The sequence below is a fragment of the Macrotis lagotis genome, chromosome 1, assembly GCF_037893015.1.
Source record: "Macrotis lagotis isolate mMagLag1 chromosome 1, bilby.v1.9.chrom.fasta, whole genome shotgun sequence".
NCBI classification, from domain to species: domain Eukaryota; kingdom Metazoa; phylum Chordata; class Mammalia; order Peramelemorphia; family Peramelidae; genus Macrotis; species Macrotis lagotis.
The window spans coordinates 574,731,211-574,757,572 of NC_133658.1; the positions used below are offsets into that span (position 1 = coordinate 574,731,211).

At 32.5% G+C, this 26,362-nt stretch overlaps 1 protein-coding gene across 6 annotated transcripts in view; it reads left to right on the top strand.

Moving 5' to 3' along the window:
- The window catches only part of STXBP5L (syntaxin binding protein 5L), a 418,354-nt gene that overhangs the window by 289,198 nt on the left and 102,794 nt on the right, over positions 1-26,362 (top strand). For 4 of the 6 annotated variants that reach the window (XM_074214609.1, XM_074214607.1, XM_074214611.1 and 1 more), the window contains 3 exons: positions 2,714-2,865; positions 4,908-4,979; positions 24,178-24,243. In XM_074214609.1, coding sequence (XP_074070710.1) covers positions 2,714-2,865; positions 4,908-4,979; positions 24,178-24,243 — 290 coding nt within the window. The remainder of the gene's footprint in view (positions 1-2,713; positions 2,866-4,907; positions 4,980-24,177; positions 24,244-26,362) is intronic. The other 2 variants (XM_074214610.1, XM_074214608.1) reach the window with 1 other exon arrangement.

Here is a 26,362-nt window from a genome sequence, read left to right on the forward strand (position 1 = left end):
TTGTGAAAGGGAAAACAAGTTTATGGAAAGCTTGAAAGGGATTCAATTAAGCCAGATTTCCTTGAAAACATTTTAAGACTAGAAAAATGTCTAAGGTTCCTGAAATTTAAGATGAAACATGGAAAGGAAACAGATCTATGAAAGTGAAAGTCATATAATCACACATAGCAGACCAGAATGTTGCAACATGGAGATGAGTTAAGGCCACAGTTTTTGTGTGAATAATACCTGAAGAAGAAAATAGAAAATGCTTTGCTCTATATTCAGATTCTATCAATTCTTTCTCTAGAGAAGAAAATAGGATACTTCCAAAAACAATACATGTTCCCAAATATATCCTTCAATAATTATGAAGCAAACCTAAAATGAGAAAATTAAAGGCTTATCACAGTAGTATTATGATAAATGTTGGACAACTGACTTTCCTCCCCCTCCAAATATACTTACAACACACTTTTAAACATTTTCCTCATCACTTCCTCAAGTCTAAACAATTAACAAAACAGCATATCAAGCCTTGACTTGTGGTTCACTTTTTCCTGAGTATAAGTCTCACACTTCCAAGTATAACTCTCACACACCCTTTGTCCTGGGCACAGCTATATGACCTATAAACTACCATCACAGATGTCTCCTCTAATTCTTAGAGGAATTTTGTTTTATAGGACTAGGACACATACTAATATATAAAAGAATAAATATAGAGTTATGTATCTATAGTTATCTGTACATATATTCATGTATATGGGTGAATAGCTTCTGCATATATGTAGGGGTGTGCATGAATGCATATATAAACACACACACATATATATAACTATATATCTGTATACACACACACACACACACACACACACACACAATTCCATATCATCTATAATGGGTAGTTTGAAAATGATTTCCAGTCTCCTAACATCTTTCTCCATTTACATTTCCTTTTTCCTCCGATTCTCTAGCTAGTTTCTCTCAGACTTCCCTTTTATTAAATGTTTCATAAAATATATTAGAAAAAATGGAAATGTGTGAATTCGCTACAATGTAGGAATAGCTAATGGTACAGTGGATAGAGAACTGGGCTTGGGGTCAGGAAGATTCTTTTTCCTGAGTTCAAATCCAGCCTCAGAAACTGACTAGCTGTGTTACCCTAGACAAGTCACTTGTAACACTGTATCAGTTCATCCAAAATGAACTGGAGAAGGACATGTGAAACCACTCCAGGATTTTTCTAAGAAACAATCAAATAGGGTCATGAAAAGTTGGACGTGAAAACAACAGCACAAAAAAGGGATAGGAATTGAGATTTCATTGGTATGGGGAATTTTAGTGAGGAAATTCCTTTTTCAATCACCTGCTCTACCATTTCCACTTAAAAATGTTATATAAGACCCTGAAAAATATGATTTGCCCAAGGTCACATAGCAAGGATATGTCAAATATGGAATTTAAATTCAATCCTTGCTGACTCTAAGGCTGTCTATTATGCCATGCTATTACAATAAATATTATTTGTTTTCATATTGGTCTGTGTGTGCATATGAAAATGCATTTATTTATTTATTTGTTTATACATAAAAGTGCATAACCCTTGTAAAAGCATAATGGGAATAGACTTTTGAGAATATTTTTTTACTAGAGATAATGCATGAAGACAGATTTTTTAGGGGCATTCTAGGAATTTCCTGGCTCTAACCACTAAATTTTATAAGCATTGGTTAATTTTGTAAAATAAATCTATAGAGAATCAGATTTGGGTAATGAGGAAAAATATGTAGACTAGGAAATGAGAAAGCCCAAATTCAGCCACCTATAGAGGATACCTGACTAAAAAAAAGATGTTTTTTTTTTTTCAAAATCACAGACCTATTAGTAATCTTAAACAAAGTATATTACACATGGAGAGAAAGGGAAGCCTAGAAAATAGAGTGATTGTAACATATTTAATGTGGAACCAAGATGTTTACCAGCTTAGCTTTATGGTACAACCTTTCAGGGGACATGAAGTTTCCACCATTTAATATAACTGAACCGAGCTGAGGAGCAGATAAACATTTAGTGTAAATGAGTAATAGTTTTGCTTTCTATATCTCTGACTTCCTTTTCCATGCCAAAACCAAAAATATTTCAAATTGTAATATTTTACTTTTCATCCCAAAATCCTATATCAAATATATATAATGTTGTCTCTGAGGGATAATTTGAATGATACTCAGCTAGCAAGAAATCATTTGGGTTTTATATTGAATAAAAGGCATCCAATCACTATTGACTCAAACAAATTTATTGAGAAATTTATTGAAGTTTATTGAGATACCACCTTCTTGAATGATATGGGCAAAACATCTGGGTATTTGTGTAAGTGATACAAATAATTATAGACCACACTCCAAGTTGGAAGTGTATGATCAGAGTTCAGCAGGCTATTTTGCAGTGCCTAAGTGCAATTAACTTCAACAGTATTTATAGACAATTGGAAAGATCGCCTTACTCTTAACTCCTTCCCCAAATAAAATCCAGGCATCTTTCCTGAATTCAACAACCCATTTTTATTTTAATGATAGAAAAAGAGAAATCATCTCATAGTAATATTTAAATATCACTCATTTAAGTACACCTTTTTTACTTATATTATTAAATAGTCCTATGTAACGATTTTATCATTTTCTTTATTGTCAACCACAAGATATTCGAACAAAACTTTTCTTTTTTCTTATAGAGTTGCATTTGGAAACTGCAATGGGTTAGCTGTTGTGGATTTTATACAGAAGACAGTACTGCTAAGCATGGGAACCATTGACCTATACAGATCAAGTGATCCATACCAAAGACAGCCAAGGTCTCCTCGAAAGAACAAGCAGTTCATTGCAGGTAGGAGATAAGATAAAATAGTTTGGGGTTTGGTTCACTATTTTTTTCTTTCTTCTCTTTGAGGTTTTGGAAATGCATGACAACTTATCAGCCAATATAATTTGCATTAATTTCAGTAAGTAAAATTAATTAGGGAAATACACTGTCATAGCTAGGGTTTTATATTTTAATATTATATTAAGGTCAGTAAATAACTTTTATCTTTTACAAATAATTGAGACCATGGCTATGTTATAAAGTGTGTTATAGGTCAAATAAATTGATTAATTTTATTGTCAAAACCCTTAATGTTTAATTAGGTTTTAAGCTGTTAAAACTGAAACCTCACAATGTTAAACTCCTAAATTATTTTAAAATATCCTTCTGTTTGACTGAATTTTTCAACTTTCATCCAAGAATCTCACATTGCATGAATACAGTTGAAGTGTTAAATATAATCTGTCAAATGACAGGAATTTTCTGCAAACTGACAGTTTTTAAAGGGAAAAGTTCTGAAGAACTGGCAAATGGAATACATCTCAGTGAATCCTGTTGATGAAGCAATTATTCAACTAGTATTTCATTTTTATATTTAAAAAAAAATCTCTGACTTGCTTTCTATAAAATTTCAATTGCCTATTGAAACTTTTGTTCTACTATCTACCTATTCAGGTTGCTATCTTAAGAATAACATTAATGTTAGATGGTGGGTTTTTTTTTTTACCATGGTATGTGTGCCATAGTAATACCTAGAAATTCTATGAGAGAAGATAATTCTCTAGAGAGAGAAAAGAATCCAAATACTTCTAAATTCCTTCTCCTTGTAAACCTATCTCAACATTTTTCAGAGAATAGATTTAGGGCCATTTTAATGCCTAAAATAATCCCTTTTGGTCTTCCATGTACCTTGTGGTTTTAATTTATCCTGGGACAATAGGGACCACCAGATATGGCAGAATAAGTTTTCTAATTTCAAGGGAATACAAAAGATTCCAAACTATGGAGACAGGTTCAGGCTCTATTATTATCTTTCAGAAAAAGGAAGAGATTCCTTGCCTTCAGTATCATGAACTTACAAAAGTCACTATCATATTAAAAAGAAAAAAGCAGAGAACTGATTTTGTGAAAATTTAATGGGCATTTAGAAAGTCATTTTAAAAAAGTCAAGAACTGGGGACTAAGGAATACATGAATATAGAGTTTTTCTGAAGTATCAGATTAACTAATAATATTATACTAAGCAGTAGTCTGAAAAATTACCACCTTTATCCATAGAGCTTAGTCCTAAGATCATATTAAATAAAGCATAACTATTCTATATATTCTATAATTAATGAGAATTTGTGATTAGGATAAAACTTTTTCATAATAATAATAATTCTTTTGTTGCAATTATAAAATACTGATTCTAGGGCTATTACTTTGAGAGAAATTTGAATGAAATTATAAAAAATCTGATTGAACTGGTCATTTATAGAAGATATTTTATAAAAATCATGAAATTCCCACAGGTTTTTACTTTGACTTATGTAAAGATTAACTCAAAGGGGCAGCTAGGTGGCATAGTGGATAGAGCACTGGTCCTGGAGTCAGGAGGACCTGAGTTGAAATTTGACCTCAGACACTTAATAATTACCTAGCTGTGTGACCTTGGGCAAGTCACTTAACCCTTGCAAAAAGAAACCAAAAAAAAAAAAGCTTAGCTCAGAGACATTTTTACATCAGGAAAAGGTTTTTAGGGGTTTTTTTTAACATATATGTTACAATCTAAACATTGTACCATGCAGAAATATTTACTGAAGGGCTTTGATTTTTTTTCTTGCATCAAAATTATCCAGCTAAGCAATATTTTGACTGCTTTCTTACCATCATCACTTCTTAATTTTTAAAATTAATTTACTTTCTTAAATATCCTTCTCTGACATGATTACCAAACTTGCTGCAGTATCTTCACCTTGGCTGTTGTAGATGCTGGTTATGACATCACTTAATTTCCACTTTAGATTGTTTCTCTCTCTTTTCTCTGCCTGCTGCTGATGCTGGTGTTCTGGCATGTTCCAAAGACAACTTTTGCATGCGTGGCCTGTCTAACTTTTATCCAGATTTAACGAAACGGATCCGTACTTCCTATCAGAGTAAGTTCTATAAAGGTTAGGCAAACCGCTTTCATAACCCTCATATTGTGCTCGAGTTAAAACTGTACATCTGTGCTTAACATAATGTGTTTCTTTAAACACATTCGGCATGCTTGCATATTTTTGTTTTCTTACGAAACTGTAAAATACTCATTTTGATAATAAAGTTATTCCACAAGTACTTTTAAAACATTAATGTTATGTGCCTGGTGATTCTTATTCATTATTTCAATGTTTGTATGAAATATACAGTTCATACTCTTATTTTAACAGTGTCATGACAGTGTCTTGTATTTTAAAAGGAGATATTAAGAGGGAGAGTTCTTACGTTTTACAAATAATAGAGTGATTATGTCAGCAATAACTGTAGTTGACCAGCCTTTAATAATTTGAGCTAGGATTTATTTTATAAAAATGATAACAGCAAGGAATAGTTGAAAAATCATTTTTTGAGAATGGGAAAACTGAGGGTATTTGCTCTGGCACTAATTAGATATATAATTTTGGGAAAGTCATTTATTCTTTCTAAACCTCTCACCTTTTAAGTGAATGGGTTAGACTAGATGATCTCTAAGATACTTTGCAGTTTCAAAATTCTCTGATTCTAAAGGAATCAAATTTTTTAAATGAATTTGATTCTTCTAATTGGTGGTCATTTAGATCCCATGAATTTTTAATTATCATATGCAGATGCCACAAAGATGTATATATCAAGTGCTAGCCTTTCTCTTGAGATACAACCTACAAAGTCAGTTTTGGATATTTCAGGAGATATCTCAAACTCAGCAGGTCCAAAACAGAACCATTATCTTCCCCCAAAATCCACAATCCACCTCTTTAATGAACATTACTGTTTCTGTTGAGGACATGACCATTCTTCTATCGTTCATAACCTAATCTTTATCCTCAATTCCTCACCTTACATTTGCCAAATCATATAATTTCTTCCCCTACAGCATCTCTCAAATCTAATCTCTTCTCTCTACTTACACAGCTTCCACCTTAGTTCAGGATCTCATCTCTTCTCATTCAGACTATTGCAATGACTTTATAATTTATCAACCTAATTCAGTTCTCTTGATTGCATTATCCCTCAGTTAATTCATCTGACCCAAATTCATCCTCCTTATACTTTGTAATGTGATTTTACTTGAAGTGCTGATCTTATTGCTCTACTATTCATTAAACTTCAGTGGCTCCCTATTTCCTCTGTGATAAAATTTTAACTCCTCTGTTTTTTTAATCCCTTCACAAATTTGTTCTAACCTATCATTCCAGTCTCTTCATATATTCCTCCCCTTCCTGCCTTAAATCCAATCAAACTGGTCTTTTTTCCATTCCTTATACAAAAATCTCATCTCCCAATTCCATGTCATTACTTAGATTGTCCCCATGCCTAATTTTTATTTCCTTTTCAAACCTTACCCCATAGAATCTCTTTACCCCTTCAAGACTTAGCTCAAGCATGGTCTCCTTACAAGATCTTTTCTAGTCTTTCCCCTCCCACTACCATTATCCTCCCTCCATAAAGACCATGCATTTATATATATATATATATATATATATATATATATATATATATATATATGTGTGTATATATATATATGTGTGTGTGTGTGTGTATATGTATATATACATACATTTATACATGTTTTCTCATGTAGCTTATACATGTATAAACTCCTTGAGATGTGCAATTATTGATTTTTTTGTCTTTGCGTCCCTAGTGTCAAACCCATTGCCTGATACATAGTAGGTGTTTCATAAATTGTTGGTTGGTTAATTTAAATATTTATTTCTATATCCCTCTTAAGCCACTTTTACCATTCAACATCTTTCACTGTGTGAATTAGAGTTTAAAAAAAAAGATATGGAATCATTTTGACATAGAAAAACCTATGCAGGGGTAGCTAGGTGGTGCAGTGGATAGAACACTGGTCCTGGAGTTGAGAGGAACTAAGTTCAAATTTAACCTCAGATACTTGATACTAACTGTGTGACCTTGGACAAGTCCTTAACCGGATTGTCTATCTAACCCCCGCCCAAAAAAAATATGACTACAAAAGGCCTAAATTGGATTAAGCTGTTCTAGAACTTGGAGGATCTTAAACATTTGGAGACTTTTGGCCGTCAGTAAGAAATATCAATTTAAACATTAGATTATTAAAGAAATGTAATGAATGCTATGATTTTTACAAGCCCTAATGTCAAATCTTTGGGCCCAGACCTACATTAATGTACTTGAGTAGCAGTACAACCTATACTTTATTGCCATTAGTTAAGTCTAATCTAGCCTATTTTATAAAGAGAAACTGAAAGAAGTGTCCTGAAAAAAAGGTAATTAAGAAGGCACTTAATTGATGGAGAGCCCCTCCCTTTTCTCTAGAGGATGGAAGGGATGACAAGAAAGTGACCAGAAGGCCACTGAAGTAGTCCAAGTGGGAGGTAATGGAGGCTTAAGCTAAGATGGCAGCAGCAATGTGATAAAGAGGAGGAGTTGCTGCTTTTCAGAGAGATGTTGTACAGGAAAAGTTACCAAATAACCATTACCTAAAAGACAATATTGTGGCTACTTTCGTCCTGATCTGGAAACCAAAACTATTGAAGATGTTGATTTAAGCATTAGGGGCTAGTTTTACCTTTGAAATTCAAGTGGGATTGAAGTCTCCATTAGGAAGTTAGGAGATGTCCCTCGAAGACCCTCATATGGGTTGATGTTATTGGGAAATGGGATGGAAAATAGTTGGAGATTTTTGAGTTTTAAGTAGTGGAGCATTCACTCAAAATAGAATGAAGGAAAGTAGAACATTCTAGAAACCTGAGACACAGACATAGGGAATATATGTGACTAGAGAACATACTTGGAAGAGAAAAACAATTTAAGCAGTTTAGCTAATCTCATCTTCTGTTGATGTCATCAAGATACCTTGATGGGCAACTCCATGTTGACTACTCTATCAGATATCTTGTTTCTGCACTGAGCATAGCATCTTCTTTGCTCTTATGCTCAATGAGCTTCTCTCTGCTATCAGCCTCTGATATTTGTGTGTTCAAGACTACCTACCTGCTGGTTATTGAGATTCCTCTCTACTAAGGAAAATTGAACACAAAGTCTCTCTCACATAATAGAAGGTTCACTATTTCCTAATCATCATGCTGAAGCAATGAGCCACCATGCCCAGCCAAAGGGCAGCATATCAAGAGTGTCTCCAAGTTAAGATTGTCTTTTTGTTTTCAGCCTTCTTTGTATGGTGGTAAATTGAAGTCCACTGCTAAGTTACATAACCAACTTGGGGTTTGAAATTCCATGCAACTTCCATTTGTAACTTGGAGATACTGTGTGAACCTCAAATAACGACTTCTTTTTTCTCTGCCAAAGAAATTATGCAAGACCTGTATGGAAACTGAGATACTGGCTCCTTTTCACACCCAAAATACTCTCAGGTTGTTTTACAAGTAAATCTGAGCAAGCACAGAAGATGAACTAAGAGTATAAGGGTATAAGATATTTCCCTTGTATTAGCAGCAAAAACAAACAAAACAAAAATTCTTCCTAATATGCTATAATTTGGCCTATACAAAAATCTTAGCCCTTAATTTCATCCTACAAACAAACCTACCCTATCAAGGCTGTTATTTAGAAAGTGCTTTGAAAATTTGAGAGTTAGATAAACGTGAACTATTAATATACTTATTAAGCCGTTCTTCCATGGAAGTCTCTGTGTTCTAGCAGAAACCTACAATGAACAATCTGATCCACTGGCTTATTTATGTCTGGGATGCTTACAAGGGTTCCTTTCCTGCCCCAAAGACTTTACTGGCATACCCCACCAGCTGCTCATCCATTTCTTGTGGCAATAAACAGTAGTCAATGATTCTACCCATATATTCAATCCAGAAAGGAACTGAGAAGGAATCAAGCTACCTCTACCTAGAAAATTCTCTCAGTTAGAGACTCCAAGGATGAAGAAATTGTGTCCAGAACATCTACACATCTACCTTCTTCAAACCTGACAGAAGGAACAAAAGTTGATTCTCATCCATGGAAGAAAAATAAGACCCAAGGGAGGAAAGGAGGCAGGAGACCAATGGGAATGGTTATACCAAGTGTAAAGGAAAAGGGATTGTAAAAAAAAAGGAAAAGGGATTGTAAAACCCCCAAGGCCAGTCCTGGTCCCTAAGAAGCTATTTATAACAGGTTCAAAGGCTGGGGAAAATTTAATTTCCTAAAGTAGGAGGAGGCTAAAGCAGGTTCATAGTCCAGCCTCAAAAGTATACCACTGACAAGTGGAGGAAATAAGAAAGTAAGTTATGGGGGAATGTTTTAAGAAAGGTCTGAACAAAGATTTCAGAGAGGAAAAAATTCACTGAATTACCTTGAATATAAGCAGATAAATCAACTTTATAAGGAGGAAAAATGAGTAATAAATCCCCAAGTGATTGCAAAGCTCTTATAATAAATATTGCAAGAAAAAGGAAATTGAAACACAGAACCCTATTGAATCTTAAAACATCATAAAACTTGAATATACTACAGAATGGTTCAACAGAGAAATACCAAATACCAAAAGAAATATGAGAATTCATGAGCTTTCACAACAGAAATAATTTAGCAGATTAGAAAAACATGAATCCATAGTGGCCACTTTCTCCAATAACATTAAATAATGAACCATAGCTTTGGAAAAGTTACTGAAGTGAAGGAAGATGGCAAGGAAAAAAAACAAAAGTCAATAGCATTAGAACTCATGATCTCTATGTAACATACTATGGGATGATGAACTTAGACTCACACTAATGTCAAATCCCAAAAGTTTAGCTACTATATCCTTTTAGCACTTTGGGATATAGCCCTGGGGACTTGGGGGATATTGTTCTACTACTATATTTCCTGAACTCCACTAGAGTGCCTCTCCTTAGGATTCTCAGTTATCACAAGTCAAACAATTATTAGAAGTATTTACTATAGCAGTACAATTAGTACAAACAACCCTCCCCACCAAAAGTCTGTAACCTCCCTCTGCTGAAGTCCATCTAGTCAGGGGAAGTGGGCTCAGGTTTAGAGATCCCATTGCCAAAGATTCAACTCACAGCTTCTAGAAGTCTTTATGCTGGAGTTCTCAAGATGTTCCTCTTGGGTAATATAATGTAGTTTTTCAATTGGACTGTTTGTGTGACCTTCAATTTGTGGCCTTGTTTCCTGTACGTAAAACTACTTCTAGCACATGCTAGGTAGGATATCATTGAAAAGTGCCAATCCTTTGCCCTTCCAAAGTTCTCAGGCCCTTCCCTGAAGATCAAGGAGTAAATAGTTAGAAGAAGAGCAGGTATTTTCCTTTCCCCCCCAAGGGATTACTTTTCAGGGGGTTAGCTGGAATACTTTTTCCTCTGCTACCAGGCAAACATCTCAGGCACAGCCCTATATAATTGTTTATCTCATCCCAGGGACCCTAGGCCCTCAGTCAATCTGAGCAAAGTGCCTGTTGAACCTTTGCAGCTATATAGGCCTTGTTCACACCTAATGATCAATAAGGCTGTGATCTTACCTGATAAAAGTATATGGGCATTACATTTTATAATTTTCTGTAAATCACTGTTTTACTCAGTTTAAAATATCTTTTACATTCTACAAAGGAAAGCCATTGCCCTTGAAGACAAGATCCACAGAGATAGCTTAAGGATAATTGGTCTCTCTGAGATGACATCATGTGGCTATTTTGAAGGAGAATGAAAAGGTAGTAGATAGAATTTGTGTCAAAATTGGTGACAAGGCAATTTAAAGAAGGAATAAAGATATAGGCCATGAATTCAAAGAATAAAAGTTTGGAATAAGTAAGAAGGAAGGAGAATTAATGAAAAGAACAAGATAAAACAGTCCTTCTTTGATAATGGTATAGAACAAACTAACAGATAAATTAGTGGAGTAGAGAATAGGAAGGATTTTGAACCAATGACTTAATCTTGAGGGGGATATGAAAGAGAAAATAGGGAAAGGGTGAAATAACAGAGAAAAAAATAATTTTAAAAATTAAATAATTTAGGTAACACCCTCTAAATCAGAAAAAGTGTTGAATGAAGGAATGTGATGGTTGTGGTAATCGTAACAATAATGAAAAAAACTTGTAGTTTAAAATATTTTAAACAAAACTGAAAGTAGGGATAAAGTACTAACATTAAAAAAAAGAAACGAAACTATTATTTAAAAGAAGGCACCTCTAGAATGAATGGAGAAAAATATAAGCCTGTGTCATAGCTTTACGTGTCACTAGATTAAACAATCCAGTAAAAAGAAAGAGTGAAACTATGGTTAAAAAAAACAAAACTCCATAACCTATTACTTTAAAAAACATATCTCAAAAACAAAGCTTTAGATAGAATCAAAATGAGAGGCTAGAACAAAATTTATTTTGTAGCTAAATCAGTAAAAATAAGAAATCATGCTATCAGATAAGGAAAAAATTAAAATTTGCTACATAAACAGATAACCAAAGAAATTATTTATGCTTAGACAACAAACTAATATCACTATTAAATGTGTATATCAACACATCTAAATTCATAAAGAAAAAGCAAACTGAATTTCAAAAATCAAAGAATAATAATAGGATACTTTAATATAACTACAAATCATACAGAAAGATTTTTTTAAAGACAGTAATAAAAAATTGAACAATTATGGCAGCTGAAAGATCTGTGATGGTTTCTGAATGAAACTACTAAATAATGTCTTTTTTAGCACACATGGCAATTTTATAGAAATATACTATTATTAAAGTACAGAAATTACAAATTTACAAATAAATGCAAAAATAAGAATATTAAATATAATTTGTGGATCCCAATGAACATTTTAAAATAGTAATCAATTCAGAGAGCCCAAAAAATGACATAGACTTAAATGGAAGCTTAATAATTAAATCCTAAATTAAATAAAACATTAAATCCTACATGCATCAAAAAAATAAAACACATAAATGATTAAAAATGATTTAAAGGAATCAGAATCATGAGGTGAAATGCAAGTAAATAATTTTTGGGGGGTGGGGGGAGAACCCAACCCTATATGCATATATGAAATAAAAATGGAAAAAAGACAATTCATGAATTTAATATTTAATATGGATTTAATAAATGAAACCAACAAACAACATTTAAGAGGAAATCTTGAAAATTAAAGAAATAAATTAGAAGCCAAAAATGCTCTAGAACTAATAAAGGAAGCTTTGTCTTTAAAAACTAACAAAATTGATGCCTAGATAGCTCAGTTGAAAAGGCAGGATATCAAATTAAAGAAATGAGCTAGGTAAAATCATATAGACCTAAAAGAAATAAAAAATAATTATTAGGCTATATGCACTTATATTCTAACAAAATTAGGAACTTAGGAAATGGAGGAGTAAATAAAAAAATATATAATATCCAAGCTAACATAGCAACAAATAGAGTTCTTAATTCAATCTCATAGAAAGAAATTGAAGTAACTGGATATTTACTTCCTTTGTCCAATAAAACTTTCTTGATGTGGGTATATTTATAGAAAATTCCATCCTACATTTAGAAAGCAATTAATACTTTATGCTATACAACTTATTTTCAAAAATTGAGAAAAAAATCTACCAATCTCCTTTTTCTAGACAAATATAGTGACTGAATAATAACTTTAACAAGATGGATAAAGCAAAGAAAAAACTATAAAAAATTAATAAATAGAATTTTGATATTTTAAAATAAAATCCTGGCAAAAAATATAATCAAACTATCCAAAAAAATCATTGGTTATCATCATGTTGGATTTATACTAGGATACAATGGTGGTTCAATATTAGGAAAATAATTAAAAGCATCCTATTAAAACAACAACAAAGTTACACTATTATTTCAATAGGTGAGGAAAAAGTTTTTGGAAAAAATATGACCCATTTATAATCTTAAAAACTCCTAGAAAATATAGTTTCAGGGGGGATAACTTTTAATGTGTTAAAGTATCTATCCAAAATCAAAAGCTAGCATTATGTTCAATTAGGTAAAACATGGAAACTTTCCCAAGTAAATATAAGAGTAAAGCAAGAATATTGCTTCTTTTCTATATTATCATTTCTTTCATTTAGGCAACACTTACTAAGCACCTACAGTTTGTCTGTATGTAAGTGATGAGGATGCAAATGCAAAAAAAGACAATTACTGCCCTCAAGAACAGAAAAGGAACTGAAAAATAGGGGAGGAGAAAGGATGGCACCTAACCAGGAAAACAACTGGAAGGAAAATGGAGAGAGAGGACTTGTGGACACATCTTAAATGGAGTTTTGGGGGAGTAGTTCCCTTTTCTGTTTTCTAGACAGAGGTCCAGAGGCAGAGGGTAGTAAGGAATGTGACCACAAGGATCTTGAAGGATGATAATGTTCCTAATAGCAGGATGAAGTCCAAGGGAATGCAGTCAGATGAAAAATTAATTATTTGAATGAACTATTTGATCTAGTTCTACAAATACTTGCATTGATAATAAGACAAGAGATAGAAATTAAAGACGTATGTCAAAGGGAAGACAAATTTGAATTTATGGATGTCATAAAGATTTACTTAGAAAAATCCTTGGGGGAAAAACAAAATAATTGACAAAATAACTTCAATAGCTTTCAGGCTACAAAATATTTTCTCCCAAGGATAAACCTCAGAATTTCCATAGAATAATAACAAAATTCAGTATCTCATTCAAAATAACTATAAAATTAATATTTGGCAGTTGGTCTTTTAAAGCACAATTAATACTTATATATAATTAATTATGAAACTCTCCTTAAAGAAATAAAAATCAATATAAATAATTGGAAAAATATTAATTATTGTATCTGGACAATATTAGTAAATAAAAACAAAATACAATAATATAATATTGTTTATTTACAGATTTAATGCTATATCAATTAAACTAATAAATAATATGAAATAATTTTAAAATCTATTTGAAAGAACAAAAGATCTAGAATATCAGGGACAGTTATTGGAAAAAATGAAGGGCTGAAGGAAAAATAGTTCTTTGTAACCTCAGACTTCATTATAAAATGACAGTTATCAAAAATATTTGATACTAGTTTTAAAAATAGAAAAGTGGTTCAATGAAACCAATTAGACAATGAAGAACAGAAATATTTCAGCTCATATACCGAGTGTTTGATAATCTCTGAAACAAATAACATAGAGTTAAAAAACTCCTCATTTTCTAAGTGCTGCTGGGAAAACTGGAAAGTAGAAGATAGGTTTAAAACAGCACCTTATTCCATCTACCATAATAAATTCAAAATAGATATGTGATCTGAATATTTAAGATCATCTATTGAAAATATTAGGGAAGCAAAATATGTTTAGGAAGTTCTTAACCAAACAAATAATAGAGGCAAATACAAAAAGAGATATTTTTAATTATATGAAAATAAAAAACTTTCCACAAACAAAATTAATATATCTAGCATTAAAAGAGAACTGTTCAACTGGGGGAAAGTCTTTATCTTAAATTTATTAAATAAGGACCTGATAGCCAAGATATGTAGACAAAAGTTATTCTCTAGGTGTTCTGATAGGTGTTCATAAGATATAAACAAACATGTCTCAAAATAAGAACTACATACTATTAATCATCATATGAAAGAAAATACCAAAATAACTAATAAGAAGAATACCAATCAAAATAATCCTGAAATTTTAACTCACCATACAGCATGTTAGCAAAGATGGAGGGATTGTGAAAAGACAGACACAGTAATGTGTTGTTGATAGAACTGTGAATTGGCACAACCATTTCAGATAGCAGTTTGGAATTATGCAAATCAGTGACTAAATGTCCCTACTCTTTGCCCTAGAGATACTAGCACTTGCATATTCTTTAAGAAGGTTAGTGACAAAAAGAAATGCTTGATATACCCAAAATATCTATAGAAGCCTTATTTGACCAGAAATAGTACTTTTTGTGTCTGCAAAATATTTACATAGATTATTTTATTTGATCCTCAACAACCTTGTGAAGATGGCATTATTATTCTTGTTTTGCAAATAAGAAAACTGAGGTTGAGAGAGGTTAAATGCAGGGTAATCCAGTTAGGAAATATTGGAGATAGAACTTGAATTTTCACTACACCATCTCCAAACAATTGGAAACTATTGAAACAAAATGTGATACATGAAAGCAATAGAATATTGTAAAGCTATAAGAAATGATTGATATGAAAAATACAGGGAAACATGAAAAATTTTATAACTGAAACAAAGTGGAAAAAGCAGGATCAAAAAACTAAACATGACAATAACAATGGAAATGAATAATATTAGAAAGAAAAATATAAACAAAATTAATGACCATGTTTGGCCACAAAGAAGCTATATGAGAAGACACCATCTCCAGTTCCTTTTCAGAAAGGTCAGTGGATGTGGAACATTCTTTTTATATTTGCATAATATCAGACTTTTGATACATTGATTAATTTTGCTGAACTTTGTTTCTTCCTCTTAAAAAAATTCTTTTTTCATAAAGGGTAGCTCTTTGGAAATAAAGAGGGAGGAATAATATCAACAAGAATCTATTTTTTAAAGGGGTGTTGCCTGGTAAGTTTGTAGAATGCAGTTTCAGTTCACTGATATGATAGGAAGTCAGAATGTAAATAGTTGAGAAGAGCAGTGTTTTTGGAAACAATGAATGTAGATAGCATCATTTTTTAGATTTGGTCATTTTTCGTAATAATAGTATTGATTGATTATTGTTATCAGAACATAGTAAGTAGTGGAATGTTCCAATAGAGGCAAGGCATATCATAAAATGTTCATAATGGATGACCCAGATCCCTTGTTAGCTAGATACAAAGTGGAGTCTGGGACTGACTAGGTAGAATGGATTGAGGTCAGTTTTCATTCACTCACCAGTCAGGATAGCTCACCCCAGAGTGAAAATGGGCATGGGGGTCTTTATTTGAAAGTCCTGGTAAACAAGTTATTATTCCTTGGGAAAAGGGGGACAGCTTATAGCTGATTTCAAGAGCTCAACACTGGGCAGGCCCTAATGTTTTCATGTTTAGATATGATGAATTGTCTGAAGTTGACTATGTTTCAGCTTTTCAATATCCTTCCTATGATATGACACCAATATTTCCACTGTGATCTGGCCAAGACCAAGTACAATATTATTAATTGTGTTTCTTCTTTTGAACATCAAACAACAAAATGATCATATAAATGAATACTGAAAAACCTACAGCAAAATTCATTATGTATCAACAAAAAGCACTATAAAAGTGTTGAATTAGAAGGAGCTTTTCTTTATGTGCTCAAAGATATTTGAATAACAAGAATAACTTTTTTATAATGGAATAATGTTAAAAGTTTTCTTAATAAGTTCAGGGACAAAATAAGCATACCCACTGACTCCACTATAATCTAATTATATAGTGATAATACAAGAAAGAAAAATCAAAGGAATAAGCACTTACAATGAAGGAGCAAATCAACACTTATCTGTAGGTATAAATGGTTTCATTGGAAAATTCCTGACAATTAATGAAAAGAAAAATCAGTTAAGATAATTAATAGGTTTAGTAAATCAGAAAATACAAGATAAATCCACAAAACTGATAAATATTTCTATGCATTATTAACAGAAACAAAAAGGAAAAATCAATTTAAGATAATTTGAAGTTCATAAAATATCTGAGAATAACACACCTATCAAGAAACATACCTAGGACTTAAATAAATTAGCAAAAATAATAATTATAGAAATAACAATATAAGTTTAATATCCACACCAATTAATCTATAGATTTAGCACTCTATAAATTAAATTACCAAGGTGATATTTTATAAACTAGTCACAAAATTCACTCTTCTGATTTTGAACACTGATCCTTACTTAAGATAGTCTAAAGTCAAATTAGCTATTTTAATTTTCATGCCTTACCATTGATTCATATAGAATTTGCATTCCACTTAACCTCCTCTGTATTTTTCACCAGAAAACTACCATACACATATCTATTATCCTGTCATTTTGACACATTTGTGTTTTTGAACTTGAGTATAATACTTAGTATTTATCCCTGTTGAAACATCAAAAGCATATAGAAGAAATGCAAAAGAAGAGTTGAGGCATTGTGTCTTCCCTTCTTGTCTATTATTATCATCATTCCATTCATCCTTCCACTTCCAGCAGAACTGCAATTCTGGCTGCTCATGAACTGGGTTCATGGCTGTCCAATAAATTTCTTTTATTTGTGCCACTAAGCTAGAAACATTATTAGAATTTGGCTCCCAAACCCAGAGTCTCTGTTTTGACAATTTATCTCTTGCAGCTTCCTATAGTTTCCTACCTGTAGCTCCTCAGCAGATGACCTCTTCAGCTCTTCTAAAAAAAAAATCAAGGCCATCTACTATGAGCTCTTTCATGTTCCCTACCATATGCCTCAAAATTCCTACATATATTTTACTCATCCTCTCCTTCATTGCTACTCTCTAGAGAAGCGATAACTCTTCTCTTTGCCAGCTTACCTTTCTCTATTAATTAGGTTTTTAAAACTTAATTATTTATAAGACTTTTTCATCTCCTTCCTACTCCCCCATTGAACATTTTTAAAAGAATAAAAAACCCTTGACAAATAGGCATAGACTAGCAAAATAAATACCCACAATGTTTTAGTGAGCTGTTTTCCCACAATCTAACATTTGCCCTTTTGTCTTCTTTGCCAGTCTAATAGTTAACTCTTCTGCTTGTGTCCTTGATCTTATTCTATTATTTTTCCTTCCAGTAGCTTATTTTATTATTCCTTCCTTCCTTTCTCTTTCATCTTCAGTCCCTTTTTCTAGTGTCCCTTTTCTTGATGCCTGAAAACATGCTCAGGTCTTCTCCATCTTCCAATAAAATCTTTGCTTCATCATGACATTCCTTTAACCAAATGTCCTTTATTTTTTTTTCTTCTCAGCATAAAGATATTAGAAAGAAATGTCTTACTGCCTCCATTACCTCATTATCTACTCTCTTCTCAATCCCATATAAAGAGACTTCTGACATCTCCACAGTTCTGAAACTGCCCTCTCCAAACTTAGCAATGATCTCACCTATTAAATAGCCTTTTTCTTAGTTCTCATCTTCCTTGACTTCTCTGTGTCTTTTGAATTTGACTATTCCCTTGATACTCTCTCTCCTTTCTTTTCCGTTGCAAGAGTCTCTCCTGGTTTTTCTCTCTGACTGTTCCAGTGTAGTTTTTTTTGTTGTTGTTCATTGTCTACCTAGAGTATATGTCTTTTATACTATGTCCCATACCCTAATATAATCACTCGCAGTGAATTTTTCAAATCTAAGAGCTTCAAGTATAATCTATGCATAGATGACTCCCAGATCCACATAGCCAACCCAAATCTTTAATTTCTGAATTCCAGACCTACAGTGCTAGCTGCCTGCTAGAAATTCATTCCTAGATATTTTTGTCAAAATTCTCCTGTCCAAATTGAAATTCATTATTTCCCTACACCACTCCCCCTAAAAAACAACTCCAAACTTCTCTTTTGATCTTAATTATACCATCATCCTTCTAGCCACCCAATTTTCATAATTTCATTTACCCTTGCTTTCACCTTTCCTTACCACCTTTTTTCTATTGGGAGACAACATGTGGATATATGTGTGTGTCACTCTGTGTGTATAAACTCAGAAAAAAATTGATGGGGAATCATTAGTAACTTGGAAATGAGGAAAAGCCTTATGAGGGAGGTATCATTTAAGCTGAATTTTGAAGAGGTTTGGGATCCTCAGAGGCAAAAGTGAAAAAGTAGTCCCTCTAATCACAGTCATGGATGACTTTGAAGACCAGTTTGTCTTCCACAGAAAATACATGAAGAAAAGTAACATATAATAAGCCTAAAAGACCTCTCAGATAATTTTAGAACCAGACCTTCCTCACCCATGAAACTTTTTAGTTCTTGGTCTAATTCAGCTAGCTTTTTCAATCTCTGTTTTCTTCGGTGTTATTTCTAATTTCTAAGTCAGCAAACTAAGAATTGTGATGTTAAAGCTCTAACACAGTGATTCTGTTGTCTTTGATAGTGAAGATTTTGTTATAACAATTGTTACCAATCTCTTTTTCCATCTTTCATTTGTCTGATATCCTTCTCCTGGTTTCATCCTTAAATGTCTTTGGGATGGTGTTGCTTGGCTGAGTTTCTTGCTAAGCTTTCTTTAAACAAGTTTTTCTCTCCACTTTTTCTTATTGATTTATGGGTTAGTATTGCTTATAATCTTTCATTAGTCTAGATTTTACAAAAAAATGAGTTTATATTATAAACTAGTGTTGATTTTGACTGTCATCTTTCTCCATTTGGCAATGATGTCATGTTGCTGAGGTGGTTCTAAGGTCCTTTGCTTTTCCCCTTATTACAGTGAATTTACATGGATTTAACTTCTACGAAGTTGTTCTAATCAACGTCAATGCCATTTTTCATTTTTAAAAATTATTAAATGTTTAGAAAGCTCAAGTTGCAGTTGTTTTAATTATATGTAGCATCTCTTTTTTTATTTTGGTTTTTTCCCCTTAGTTTTCTTACCTAGGTCAGTGTTCTAATTGTTCACAGATTACCGGCTCCATAACAACTTATTTTCTATTTAAATATAATAAATTTCTTCTCTTTTTGAATGATGTTATTTGATGCTTGTGTCCCAGTTCTTCCAAAAGAAGGTAATGCTAAAGTTTGAGACATGAGACTTCTATGGAGTTTGCAAGCCTTTAACCTCCCTCATTGCTTACTTCTGAACCATATTTCCAAAATATGAACCATTGTCCCTATTGCTACCTTTTAGTTGGTCATTAAGTAGCAAAATAGATTTTTTTAATTTAATTTAGAAGTTCATATTAAGTTCCTCATAGAATTATTTTTACCTCTTCACTTTCTGCAACTCATGTTTGCATACAAATCACAATTACTTTTATAGTATATGTATCTTTTTGTAGTTACTTGCCATAAACAGTTTAACATAAGAGGATCATGATGTCTCTTGTTGCTTTTTATGTATGATAAAGCTAACTTCTTTATTTGCCTTTACAAAAAAAAAACTTTGAGCCATCTTTCCATTTAGCTGCAACTTATTTTTCTTTTCTGGTTTCATTTATAATGAATGATAATTATATTAAGATCAATATTCAGTTCCTTTACTAACATATCTACTTGTTAGTCATTAGACAACAATTTCACACTGAGAGTAGTAACAGATAAATTAGTGTGGATATGTAGTATATGTCTAGATTTAAATATATATGTATATTTACATCTCTAAATATCTACAGATAGATATTTGTAGTCTACAGGGTGTTCTAAAAGTCAATGTAGTTCTAAAATAATAATTTGATTATTGATCATTTTAAAGCTTAAAATTTCACTAAGACTTTTGGGATATACTATATAATGTATATATTGTATTTATATTCATATTTATATAATACATATCACATATTTTATATATTTGTTTATACACATATATACACACATTTATTTTTTCAGACTACAACCTGTGTTATTCTTAACATTCTAGCTCCCATTTTTTTACCATTCTTCTACTATCACTGAAGGAGCAGAAGGAACTCCACAAGTCTGAGGGTCATTTATTAGTCTATCTATTTCGCCATTTGTCAAAAAATTTTTCATCACCTCATGCTCAGTTTTTAATTCTATGAATTTCTCCCTACTTAGCTAGTCTGATTCTCAGAAAACAGATATAATCTATCATTGTTCAAGCATTTCATCCTGACTCTTTATGTCTGTGGACTTTGTCCATGCAGCTTTCTTGGCAAAAATAATAGAATGGTTTGCCATTCTTTTTTCCAGTGGCAAACAGAGTTTAAGTGACTTGTCCAAGGTCACATAGCTAGGAAACTTCTTAGACTGAATATGAACTCAGGTCTTCCTGACTCTAAGCCCAGCTCTCTAATCTTTGTATAAATGGTTAGAGACCATTTGTAGAGACAAAATTCTATCACTGGAGCCATATTCAAAGTCATTATAACTTGGAAGACTCTGGCAAAGCTTGTGCTCCACTGGCATTGTCTTTAATAATCCAATTCTCTTCAGCATCATGATGAAGCATCAAAATAGGATTGCACCTAACTGCCAGAACATCCATTTAAAAAAAAAGTTCTGTCCATGTCATTCCATTATGTATAAACTTTGTTGTTCCCATATTACCATTAAGATTATACACAAATTCCCATCTTTGGTTTATCAATATAAATCCTATAAATCCTTTTCTGTCAGTATCCTCTCTTTTTGACTTGAGAGTCATGTCATCCAGATTTCATTCTTGAAAACATACCATTTTTTTGCACTATAAAATACCAGATTTCTTTTTTAAATTTAGGTTGTATGAGTTTGCCTCTCCTTTGCTAAATTTTTGAGATCTACTTTTCCTACAATTGCCTTTATGACTTTCCCCTCTGCTATCCCTTGTATAAACACAACTGCTAAAGACAGATCAAGAACAATAGATAAATGATTCTAATTCAATATTTCTGTAATTTAAATGTTAATAAAAATAAAGAGGATAATAATTAGAAAACAAATTTAAAATATCATTTGCTTTGGTTGAAAGTTTGCTGGGGAGGGAACACAATTTTAAAAAGAGAAGATATTAATGAAAAAGATAAAAGTCAAGGCAGAAAAAAATGCCACTTTCAAGAAATCAGGGTTTCCCAATCTAAAGACATTTCTCTTTTTTCCCATACTTTCCTACATAGTCTGTATCTAAGAGACCAGAAAGATCCAAGGCTCCATTACTGTCTGGTGCCTAGGCAGGGTATTGCATAACTTGAGAAGGGGAAAAAAATCACAGCAGCCATTCTCCATAGGATTCAAAACCAGTAAGTTGCAAAAGATAGACAGGGCATCAGGTGGCACAATTGGGTTAATCAATAGACGAGCTGGATAAAAATTCAGGAGAAGAGAAAAGGGGAGAGAATATTCCAAGCAAGGGAAAAAAACTACTGGTAGATGTACAAATAACAGGAAAGTTCAGGTCAAGTCTCAGGTAAAGAGAACACAATCCAATTTGTCTGGAATATAGGTTGCACAGAGTAATTTGAAACTAACATGAAATTAGAATGGAAAGATAATGGTGACATTAGTTTTGGGGATTTTACCTAATCAGAAATAAGTAACCCCTGAAAATATTTGAGATGAGGAGTAACATGATCTGATGTAGATGCTTATGAGCCTGGGTGGTCCAGTAGACAGAGCACTGGGGCTGGAGTCAGGAAGTCCTAAGTTCAAATATAACTCAAGGTACTGGAGCTGGGTTACTTAATTTCTGTCTGCCACAGTTTCTTCAGTTGTAAAATGGAATGATAATAGCACTCCTCTCCCAGACCTGTTATGAGGACCAAATGAAATAATAATTCTAACTGCAAAATGCTTGGCTTATAGGAAGCACTTCATGAATCCTTGTTCCCTTCAAGAGAAGTACATTTTCCAAAGCCTTTTTGATTTTAAATTATTTTTGTAGAACATATTACATTTCCTAAACTTTATTTTTGACTTGTTAAATAGAGCATGGTGACATACTTTAACCTTTTCTTAATGACTCAGGGTCACTATGAATAATGATAACTGTATTGTGCTGTAAGAAAGTGACGCTCTTTGGCTCTTCATAATGGGTGTACAATGTTTTTTGCTTTTCTACCCACTGTGGGTAATGATGGCCCGAAAGTTCTTCTGCTTGCTTTTTATGCTTCTGTCTTCTCTTTTGCTGTCCCATGTCATTTCTGGCTGCTGTCTGTGTGTCTGTCTCTGGCACCCCTCGTTGACTGACTGCTGCTTTTAATCTTCTAGTAAATGAAGAAAAAAAAGAACATATATGGGAATAGAGTACGAATTTTATTAAATCATTTAAAATCCTTATTTACATACTTTCTCTGATTTGCTTTTTAATCGTATTTTACTCATGAGTCTAATGCAATAAGTAATGGATAATGGGCTGAAGAGAACTCTATGTCTCACCTTCATAGCACAAGCACATGACCTTTTGGGACAGCTAATTTCCTCACCATTGCAAGATGTTTTCAACTTCCAGGTTTCTAGGCATTCAAGATGCTTAAAGTTATCACAAGTCTTATAGAGGATCAGTGGAGTATTACTATATAAAGCGATATTATATAAAATTACAAATAGAAAATAGCATATAAAAATTGTTGATAATTGTAGTTAAATTTTTAAAAGTATAAAATAAAATAACAACCAAAGATATAAAATAGATGTGATAAAAATTTTTATTTACCTTACTTAAGGGAAATTTATGATAAGGGTGAGACTTAGTCAACTGATACAAAAATTATTCTGTTCTTATGTAGTTAATTGAAGAATTAGGAAATTGTATTCCTCAACAAAAAAAAAATTGACATCCTCCCCAAAAGGAAGAGAGAAGAAATGTTAAACATAGTAATGATTTTTTTTCAGAATACAAGGAAATAATCAATTAAAGGCTAGTAATCAACTAAATATTTATTAATCAGTTACTATGTGTCTGAGATTTTGCTATTCAGGAAAGTAAAATAAGTAATAAATAGTTAAGAAAAAAAGGGGAAAAGAAAATTTATTTTTATAAAGGAGAATGTACATAAATAATGAAATATGGTTTATGTAAACATATTATATTCCATTCAAAAAACAAAATTATTAATTACAGAAAATGTACCTCTTTGTAAATCAGTTTAATTAAAAAAAGTTTTTATAATGAATAAATCCTGTGGAAGTTTTGATCTTGAACAGCAGATAACTACACCGCAGCTATTTACCTGCCTGAAAAAAAAAGATTAGGCCAGAAAATATAAGGAATCAAGCTCTTATTTGAGGTCTCTGCACAAATAAAATTAACATCACAAATAAAATCATTAAATTTCCCCATTTTTATGAAAATTAAAAGCATGACATTTTATTTCTTTCCATCAACTGTGTTCAATTTCCCTTTGTTTGTTAATTAATTAGTTTGTATATATCTTCCTTCTACATCAGTTATTGTCTTAAAAATTATTAGATTGATATATGTATTAGCTGATCAGGATGAGAAATTTAATACCACAAATAACTATTTTTTATTATTCATGTAATTAATCTATAATTTGAAGTCTTCACAGGAATTTGAAGCATTAGGATTTTATCTGTATTTTTTTTAATTTTTTATTTTTAGGTATGACAGAACTCACTGATAGTCCTGTTCCCCCAGAACTTGAGCGCTGCAAGTCTCCTACTTCAGGTAAACTGGACAAATTTGGTAACTTTCTATTAAATGTGCCTCAAGGATTCATTGCTTTGTTTTAACTGTTTTTATGATATAAACCACCTAATGTGTAATGAAATTGATTACTTCAAAAATGTGTTTTTAGAATTTAAATGTAATCTAATTTAACTATTAGGTCTGATAAGAATTCAATACTATAGAACATATTTTAGATACCCCTTATGGAATTAAAATTAATAATCCTTCTAAAATCATACTGTAAAAGAAAATTGATGGTTTTATGAGGTATTTTATGGGGCTTTATGAGGTTTTATGAGGTATGGTACTCCATATAGTATCAAAATATAAATGCTTGAATTCTATATTTGTGATTTTCAGTTGCTATGTATACATAAATCTGGGAGAAGAATCACTAAATGTTGTACCCATTCATTTTAGGATTTAGGAATCTTTTCACAAATAAATCAGACAGTCCAATGATGCCTAAATTCTTATGTGTTTTTCACTCAAGCAAGAGAAATTTTAGATCCCACTAGGAAACCTCAGTAGGGGCAGCAGCAGGACATAGGATGCCAGAGCTAGGAGAATAGGACAGGGAAAAAGAAGGAGGGGCTCAGGATATAGCATACCACTATCTCAGTTAATAGAAAACCTTCTGGGTCTCAAAGAAAAATGAGTCAATGATGGTACTGCTAGATCCTATCCTTTGGCCTTCTTGCATTTAGCTTCCACCAAATTCTTGCCTCCATTTGTAGTTGATATAGAGGAAGGCAGAGTCCTTCATGATCTTTTTGTCATGGAAACTCTACATCTGAGAACAGTCCATGCACTAGGATGATGTTGAAGCAGGAAAGTCCTGTAGACTTTGTAGGAAAGGATATGATCTCACGCAGGCATATTTGATTGCTCATTTCTGATGACATAAGTGAAGAGTTACTGGACACTAGAGATGGGCCATAAAGACCCTCCACTCTACAACTAGAAACATTTAAAGAGAGGTGAACTAGTAACTGTTTAAAAACTGCCTCTCAAAAAGTTCAGTCTGCATTATTGACATATTCCCCATCCCTTAAAGCTTAAATAACAACAAAATGAAAAAAATCAATCCTTGCTTTATAGCATTTGCTCCTTTCTGAGGTGCAAATGCTCACGCTGAAAAAATTAACAGTTTGTTATTGTAAGATTGTAAGAGCCACCTCCAGCATACATTTGCTTTTAAAGTATCCAACATGGAAAATTCCAGGGAAAAAAAGTCACAGATGCCAAGGAGGAAGCGTGTCTAAAGTCCAAAAGCCTGTCACAGGTTAGACTATCCAAAACCAGAGATGTTTTCCAGACTATCCTAAATATCCATAGATGTATATTTCTTAGGGGATGGACCTGTGAAATTTAAAAAGTTTAGAAAGACAGTTTCTGGATAATTTAATCATTTTATTAATAAGGCAGCATGTTATTCATCAAAGGATGGTGATTTGACCATCTCTCTTAGACCAAAGACCATTAATGGTGGTAGGGGCTCAGTTTATGTGTCCTTCAAAGAAGAGGTATTCCTGGAGGAATCATCCTTGATTTCTTAAGCAAATGGGAAGTAAGCTAATTTAGGGCTTATGACTTAAGGTCACTCAAATCCTGGTCAAAGGGATCAATTTCAATATCAGCTGTCTTGATAATAAGGAGAGTCTACACATCCCCCAGACCTGCAAACACAATGGGCAGGAATATAGTCATTAGCCTAAGTTTAGATTTACTGTCTGATTAGATTTTGACCCAGGTAAATCTTTAAGAGAAACTTCCCATACTGGTTGATTTTTAGGTGAGGAACTGCGAAAAAAAGGAAAAAAATTTGGTTCTAATGCAATAATCAGTAATTAAATATGAGATAAATAACCATTTTTCATAGTGCCATATTAAAGGGAAATGAGTAATGTAACTTGAATTGAGTTTCTAGCTCTGTTCTAAGTTAAATATTCAAATGGATCTTTTATCTCATGTATGTGGAAGTTCTTTCCTATAATGCAGATTGCAGTCTGTCCACACCTGTCCATTGGCTGCCATTCTTGTCTTGGGGAATATTACACATACTGGAAAGCTTCTTCATTTTCTTTTGACTTTGAAAAGATGCAGTGAAGCACTG